Source organism: Acanthisitta chloris, unplaced genomic scaffold, assembly GCF_000695815.1.
Source record: "Acanthisitta chloris isolate BGI_N310 unplaced genomic scaffold, ASM69581v1 scaffold35441, whole genome shotgun sequence".
NCBI classification, from domain to species: Eukaryota; Metazoa; Chordata; class Aves; order Passeriformes; family Acanthisittidae; genus Acanthisitta; species Acanthisitta chloris.
In genome coordinates, this window is record NW_008655981.1 from 26,799 (window position 1) to 35,204 (window position 8,406).

Genomic DNA, 8,406 nt, shown 5'->3' on the forward strand with positions numbered 1-8,406 from the left:
AGCACAAAGTGCACACGTCACACAGACACTTCAGACAGGACCTCTGCAGAGCACTTCTCCCTGATGTCTGCCCAGAGCTCCATCCAATTCAATCTCTTCAAGACAAGGATACAGACTATTTGCCTACAACAAAAGCCTTGGAGTCTGAAGTGTCTAGAGTCTTCTGTTTCTGTTAAGGTTGGTCATGAGCAAAAAGGTCAAAGCTTTACCTCAGGTATCACTTCACATGCTGGAACAGAACTAGTCTGTACTTCTCAGAGTGCTTAGGCTAACACAGGTGACAAAGATGCTGCAGTAGGTTCAGAAGAAACACAAAAGGGAAAGGTCTGTACCAATGTCATGCTAAGCACAGAAGAAGCAGAAGTAAAGAAAAGCAATTATGCTCAAAGTTTATGTTGTGGAGGATGTGAACTGTGCACAGGCAACTCACTGCCCACAAATCCTTCCGCTCAGTAGCTGCTTCACATCTGCTCAATGTGCATTTATTACCCTCCTGGCAAAGGCAGCAAAAAATGCGACAGGAGGAAGAGGAAAACATCAGCAAACGAAAGCAAACAAACATTCCTTTCTCAGGATCACCAGGTTGGCAACTCACCTCCTCGAGGCATTTTTTTAGGAGCTCCACAGCTTCCTCACGTGTGATACCTGAAAGGGGAAACATCCACAGATTGATTCCATTAGAGGCCACCTCTCCCCACAGAAACTTTATTAAATTTAAACAACTTCTCAGCTGAGCACCAAGACCTCTCCTCCCCAGCCCGCAGCAAACGCGCTCCAGATGTGCCGAGGCCGCGCCGCGAGCAGCCACTGGGAATCGATTTGTTCCAGGGAATGGGAGCGTGACGGAATTCTGCCTCCCATGGCCAGGCTCAGGCTCTGGAGCAGCACAGCCACCTCCCTCTCCTCCACCTCTTACAGCCCAAAACAGCTCAAGCTGCCCCAGCCTGCTGCAGGGCCGGGCACGAGGTGATGGGGCTCAGGCGTATGGACACGGCACGTGTGGCTGCTCCTGCTGTTCTCACACTTCAGGATAAAGTCCAGCACTCCAGAGGGATCACCAGCCACAACAACATGCTGCAGCTCATTATTCTCCTCTGTTCCACAAGAATGGTGAAAATGGAGCAATAGAAATTTGAAGGGACATGACTAGGAAACAACCAAGCTCTGAGAATCTCTCCAAACTTGTTGCTGGACTTGTTTCCACTTGTTTCCTCTGCATCCACTGTTCAGGCAGAAGTTCCCTCAGAACAGAGTTGCCAGTTCACCACATTTCTTGCAGGGGATGGATGAAAGGATTGATCTCAGAGCAGAGACAGTAACTCAAACTCAGCTTTGCACACAGGAGTTTTGTAGCCAAAGCCAAAGATGTCAGATGAACACTGTTCCAGGCTCTGTACATTTCCTCACCTGTGCAGTGAGGATGGGGCTGTGCTTACCCCTTGGCAGTGGATTATGGTTCTAAAATTAAAACTTCAGACAGGTACAAACATGTACAAGAATCATGATGAGCAGCTGCCACATGCACACAACTGTGCACCAGCCCCAAACCTCTGCTGTCCAGAGCAGCTGTGGCTGCTCCATCCCTGGAGCAGGCCAGGCTGGACAGGGCTTGGAGCAACCTGGGCTGGTGGAAGATGTCCCTGTCCATGGCAGGGAGTGGGACTGGATCATCTTTAAGTTCCCTTGCATCCCAAACCATCCCACAATCCATGATCCACCACCACCAGCTCAAGAGTGCTGGAGACAATCTTGCTAGGAACATCTTTTCCTTTGTATGTTTTCATGTATCACACAAAACCAATCCAAGACATGGAGCAACAGGACCTGGGACTGCCCTCTGCAGATGGATAATCTGGGGGAATGTACATGTCACAGCCACAAGACAAGCAAAAAAATAAGTTGTCAAACTGCTACTTATTAAAACCAGACTAGGAGCAGCAGGGAACCCTTAAAACTGCATTTACCTAACTGAAAGCTCCAACCTGCAGCACCACAGCAACTGCACTGCACCAGCTGACCCAGGAAAGGTCAGTCTCTCAGCTTAGGCCTCTGTTAACTAGGAAGAGGAGAATTTTCCTCCCCACTCCCCCCTTACCTGGCTTGTAATAGCGGTCGAGGATGCTGAGGGTGAGGAATGCTCCATATCCATGTGCTGCAAAAGGAGCCTTAGCCAGAGCTGCCAGGTAATCCATGTAGTAGAGGGCAGGACCCTCGTGGTCGTCGTAGCCAGCCAGGAGCAGGTTCACGTGGTAAGGGGTCTGCAGAGAGAGGATGTTTCCATTGCAGCATCACCCACCCCTCGGGATCTCACCTCCCTGTGCACCCAGAGAGCAGCAACACGGTTGGTTTCACAGTTCTCCACCACAAACTGCTCCAAGGGACTGAACTCCATCTCCTCTGCCTGCAGCAGGTTGTGGTCTGAACCTGGAAACAATCAGGTCTTCTGGTGCCACGGACTGCACAGGCAGCTGGAACATAAGACTCTGATTCTCTTGCAAACCAGAGCGTTTGGGGATTTTTTTACAGCTTTCACAAAGTCAGGGAAACTTGAATTGAGTGTTCACACCGGATTCTTTCATCTCAGCACAGAACCTGTGGGTTTTTACTGCGCACACGTGAGCACAAGGTGAACATTTTGCAGTTTCTGAGGACTCTTTGTGCACCTAACCTGCTCTCTGCCCCTTTCCCACTGCCCTCCCTGTGCTGGGGCCTGTGGGAGCTCACACACAGTGCAGACACTCACACAGTGTCCTCTTCATTGGCAATCTCAAGTTTTATTGCATGTACCAAGTTTAATCTTTAACATTTGGCAGTTTCCTTCGTGCTGTGGATTTAGTGCTCCAGCCATTCCTTCCCCTGCTCACACATCTCCTTCCAAGACCTGCACTTTATGAGACCATGAAACACACATGCACTGTATTATTTCTACATGTAGGCTCAGGAAAAAAATAGAGGATTGTATGTGTTTTCTAAAAGCAGCTTTTATACACTTCCAGTGTTTTCACCCCTACACAATGTTTCTCATTAAATTAACTGCACTAACAGGATATCTCTCAAATGTGGAAATCCTGAACCAACAGAGCAACAAAATGAGAGAAAAACAATGATGCAACTACAACAAATCAGAACGAGCAAACAGAAATTCACCCTAAAGCCAAAACATTAACTGTATCATAGCGAAAACTTCGTTTTGATACTAAGCACAGTGAATTTCCACTCAAAAACAGCACAAAAATCATGGGACACTCCATTTTCCCTTCCAGACTGTCAGAATCAAGCAGGCTCAGTTCTGTATCAAGCATCACTTCCATGGTGTGATTTAATCTTCAAAGCATCCACGAATCTTTGGAAAGAAGTTCCCATGCAGCTGCAGCATTTAATTAGTCTGTTTCATCATTTATTTGCTCTGAAACATCCCCCAAGTCGCTGTGTAAGAGCCATGACACAAGATCACTCAGACTCCTGTGTGAGTTACCAGCACTGGCATCGGGGAGAGGCTCAGCCAGAGACAAATAGTGTCACACAGACCCAAACCCACCTGCAAACGGATTTCTGGTTCTGTTTTCCTGCTAATGGCCTGAGCTTCTTAAAACTCAGACCCAAATAAAGTATCCCCACGGTTTATTAATCACCCAAGGCAGGACTTACACGTTAGCAAACACACTAAATCTGTTTAGTACTTCTGTGATCCCAAATGAAACTTGCAGACAACAGAACTCCAGGTTGCTCCAGGCCCCATCCAACCTGGCCTGGAACACTCCCAGGGCTGGGGCAGCCACATATTGACTACTGAGCAGAAGAAAAGAGTACAGTGATGAAATGTCCTTAAGTACAAGTCTGGTCTCGTTACACTTGGTACTTTGCACCAGAAGAACAACTTCCAGGCACTGCTGAAGGAGCCAACCCCGAGGTATCAGAACATGGACTATGGAAACCACCAGATTCCTAAATGAAATCAAACTGGGTAACAGGGAGGAACTCAGATGGTGCTGAACAGCACAGAACAAACTCTGTCTGAGCTGGGCCACAGGAGCCTAATGCCTGAGCAAATCCTGCTGGAGTTTAACCATTCCCCTTCGCACACCTTTTGGCCTTCCCTAACAGCTTCACAGGGTGAGTGCCAATACAGCAAAAAACTACCTCTTCCCCTTACTCTTAATTCCTCAACTATTTTCCCACCCCTAACAGGAGGCAGTGGTGTGTTTTACCTTTCAATTTCCTCACTCCATCCTCCACATGCTACAGGAGCAGCCCCCAGCAATCCCACATGCAATTTAACAGACACCGAGCACTGGTGTTAGTCCTTCTGGTGATGAAACCTAACAAAATTCACAGGAAAACAACAGTTCTGATGGCAAGGCTTGTATCCTGCACTTCCACCTCCCACAAAGCCCTCAGTGAGTGCTGTGGTTGAAGGGCTCTGAGCAGCAGGATCAGTGCAGTGTGACAGCAGTGTCAGAGAGCCTCGGGGCGCTGCCATCTGCACCACAGCAGCGTTTTGTCTCCAGAAAACAAACACATCTGCCTCTGCCAGTGTCCTCCCCACTGTGCTGCCCATCTGGAGCAGGTGAGCTGGAAGACAGGCGTGGGCTCAGGAGGGAGGGGAGCCACAGGCAGGATGAGGCCTCGGGGGATGTGGCGCAGAGGAAGACAAAGGTGCCACGTCGACGCTGCATCCTGATGGGCAAGTTCTCCAAAAAGCCTGTTAGAAGTGCTTTAAATCATCTCAGAGAATAGCTGGCTCTGCTTAAGCAGGGCAGGACACTGAGTGCCAGCCTCACCTACACCAGCCCTGCAGGTCAGGTGCCCCTGGCAACCACCAGGCACCCAGACCAGGCACTGAGCAGCATTACAGCCTCCTGTCGGCCTCAAAACCTGCACAGGATGCACAAAACATGCACAGACCTTCAAACCACACCTGGGCACGAGCTAAAGCAAACAGCATCAGTGTCAACCATCCCCTACCAGCCACACAGCTGGCTGAGGCCATTTAAACCAGAAAGTAGTGTAGAGTCACATCCTGAGTCGGAAACTCCTGAGCTGCAGCTGTGATCCATGTCAGAAACGAGAACAGTCATCTCTGGCTGCCCCTGGGGATGAGCTCTGGAAGAACTCTCACTCCACACAACTACAGTGCTAAACAACACAGCACTGAGGATTGACTTGCTACTGCAGAACCTCTAACAGCACTCGGTTAGAACAGTAACACGATCTGTCCCCCCCAGAGCTGATCAACTGCATTCTCATCATCCTCTTTCCTGCTTCCTTCACATAGCACATTCACATTGTCCTCGCTGAAATCTTTCCTAACCTTGGATCACCAAAGGTTTGTTTGCTCCCTCACAACAGCTCTTCACACTTTGAAAAAATCACCCAGAGAAAGATCAGTGACTGCAGCTCAGTAACTTGAAGACACAACTCCAGCTCGGATGAGCTATTTACCAAAAGCCTCGTGCTGCTGTTTACAAAAGGCACTTGTTTTGCTAAGTACATCAAACAGCTTTGCTCTATGAAATCACTTCCCAAGAAGATTAAACGGATTCGGTGCATTTGCATGAAAACCAACAACCTTATCTCAGTGTTAAAGAGGTTTAATTCACTCCACGTCTGCAGTGTGTGACAAAGTGTTTACTGGGCCCAAGGCTGCAATTTTCAGTCTACAGCTGCATCAGTTATTGATAAGTGATGTGATAAGTTTTTTTAATAAGCAAATCAAGTTCTGGTTCACTAAGACATCCCTTCAGCAATGTGAACTCACAGAACCACAGGCTGGAAAAGACCTCCAAGATCACCAAGACCAACCTGTGACCATCAGCACCTTGTCAGCTAGAGCAGAGCACTGAGTGCCATGTCCAGTTGTGTCTTGGACACCTCCAGGGATTGGATTGACTCCCTCCCTGGGCAGCACATTCCAAATCCATCACTAACAGCAGCTCCCACCTTTCCCATCAGACTCCACTACTGGAGAATGGGAATGTTCCCTGTAGGCCTTTCCCAGCTCTCCCCAGTGACACTCACTCGACTCCGCAGATAGTCCGCGAGGTTTTTCCGGGTGAAGTTCGCAGCTGCCGTGGGAGATAACTCATAACCTGGAGAAGGAACGTGAGGATTTATCTGATATCACTAACAGCAGCTCCCACCTTTCCCATCAGACTCCACTACTGGAGAATGGGAATGTTCCCTGTAGGCCTTTCCCAGCTCTCCCCAGTGACACTCACTCGACTCCGCAGATAGTCCGCGAGGTTTTTCCGGGTGAAGTTCGCAGCTGCCGTGGGAGATAACTCATAACCTGGAGAAGGAACGTGAGGATTTATCTGATAACAGCACAAACCATGTCTATGTTTCACATCCCACTTTCCCACTCCTATCCTGAAACAACAAGATGTTCTCTAGTGACAAAATGCTGTGCCTTCTGTCCAGCTCCAGCACAAAGAGGGCCCTCAGATTTGGGTAGCTCAGACCCTTCAATTCCATCACTGAAACCCACAGCTCCAAAATGTGAAATATTAAGGACATGTGGCTTGAATGTTTTGTCTAATGTATCACAGGAACTGGTGACAGCTGGCATGCAATGGACATGCTAAGAGAATAAGGTTTGTAAGCAAAATATCTGTGTCATTTATAATACAAAGAGGTGAGCTGGGATTAGGATAAACCTCTTAATTTAGACTACACAATCCAATTTCCTGCATACTGCATTGACACATTTGCTGGACATTGAAAATGCAGAAATCCTTTCAGCCAGAGAAGCTTTGAGGACAGAAGCCTCGAGGACAGCCCTTCTCACCAACACTCACCTGAAAACCACCCCTAACTCCTCCCCAGCCCCCAGGGCCTGTCCTGCTTCACTCACCATTTCTCATTTTGTAGAGCTGAACATTTTTCTGGATGTATTCTGCAAACTGCACTGTGTCTCCAGCCTCCCCCACACATAGCAGTAAGATTTTTTCACTCATCTTAAACATCTTGTCATGGTCTAGGCAAAGAAAGACAACATTAGAGCCATGGCCAGGGACACCTCCCACCAGCACAGGTTGCTCCAAGCCCCATCCAACCTGGCGTGGAACACTGCCAGGGATGGAGCAGCCACAGCTGCTCTGGGCAACCTGTGCCAGAGCCTCAGCACCTCCCAGGGAACAATTCCTTCCCAGTATCCCATCTATCCCTGCCCTCTGGCAGTGGGAAGCCATTCCCTGTGTCCTGTCCCTCCAAGCCCTGGTCAACAGTCTCTCTCCATCTTTCTTGCTCCTTAAGGTACCAGAAGGCCACAATTAGGTCACCCTGGAGCTTCTCTTCTCCAGGCTGAAAATTAATCTACAAATTAAAGCAAACATTAGCAAACACCAATATTCTAAATAAATATCTGAAAATTATGGGGCTTTTACCTCCCCAAAACCCCAAATAAACCCTATGTTCTAAGCACACTTTCCTCAAGGAATAAACCTACTTAGAACCAACAGTTAAATGAACAGGTAAGTCAAGATAATCTACACATGTGGAAACGCAGAATGGTGTGGATATATTGGCTCCGGATTGGGAATTTTACCTGGAGGAGGCAGCACTGCCAACCCTGGGGAGGCTCTGAGCACCAGGACCACCTGGCAGCAAATAACCCTCAGCAAATAACCAGCAGTGCCTTCCTGCACCTTCACCTGTGCACAGCCTGACAGAGCATCACGCCCAGACACAGCATCCCTGCCTGGAGCCCCTGGGACACCCCCTGGAACAGCCCCGGGGGTACCCCATGGGACACCACCTGGGACACCCCATGGGACACTCTACCTGGGATAACCCCTGGCATACCCCATGGGACACTCTACCTGGGATAGCACCTGGGATACCCCATGGGACATCTCACCTGAGATACCACCTGGGACACCCCATGGGACACCCCACCTGGGATACCCTCGGGATACCCCCTGGGATACCCCACCTGGGATAACCTCTGGGATACCCCATGGGACATCCCACCGGGACACTCCACTGGGGCTCACACCGGGACACCCCCGGGATTCCCTATCGGGACACCCCCGGGGATACCCTAGTGGGACTCAGACCAGGATACCCTTTCGGGACACCCCACGTGGGCTCCCACCGGGACACCCCGGGATTCCCACCGGGACACCCCGGGATTCCCATGGGGACACCCCGGGATTCCCCGCGGGACGCTCTCCGCGCGGGTCTCACCGTGCTTCATCTGGACGATGCTCGAGGCCGCCACGGTGTCCGCGGCCGCCACGGTGTCCGCGGCCACCAGGACATAGTCGGGGCCCTGGATGCCGATCAGGTACTCCATGGCCGTGACACAGCGAAGCGACAGCACCACAGCTCCTCCTCCCGTTCCTCCTCCTCCTCCGTCCCTCCCTGCGCTCGTTGATGCCGTCACGGCTCGCGAGAGCCGCGGCA

At 50.1% G+C, this 8,406-nt stretch overlaps 1 protein-coding gene across 2 annotated transcripts in view; it reads right to left on the reverse strand.

Moving 5' to 3' along the window:
* The window catches only part of PSMB2 (proteasome (prosome, macropain) subunit, beta type, 2), an 8,848-nt gene extending 543 nt beyond the window's left edge, over window positions 1–8,305 (reverse strand). The window contains exons 1-5 of one of the 2 annotated variants that reach the window (XM_009084144.1): window positions 8,188–8,305; window positions 6,854–6,976; window positions 6,219–6,289; window positions 2,096–2,258; window positions 596–645 (exon numbers count right to left, since the gene is read on the reverse strand). In XM_009084144.1, coding sequence (XP_009082392.1) covers window positions 596–645; window positions 2,096–2,258; window positions 6,219–6,289; window positions 6,854–6,976; window positions 8,188–8,296 — 516 coding nt within the window. In that variant the 5' untranslated portion in view covers window positions 8,297–8,305. The remainder of the gene's footprint in view (window positions 1–595; window positions 646–2,095; window positions 2,259–6,218; window positions 6,290–6,853; window positions 6,977–8,187) is intronic. The other variant, XM_009084145.1, reaches the window with a different exon arrangement.
* Between the last annotated feature and the right edge of the window lie 101 nt (window positions 8,306–8,406).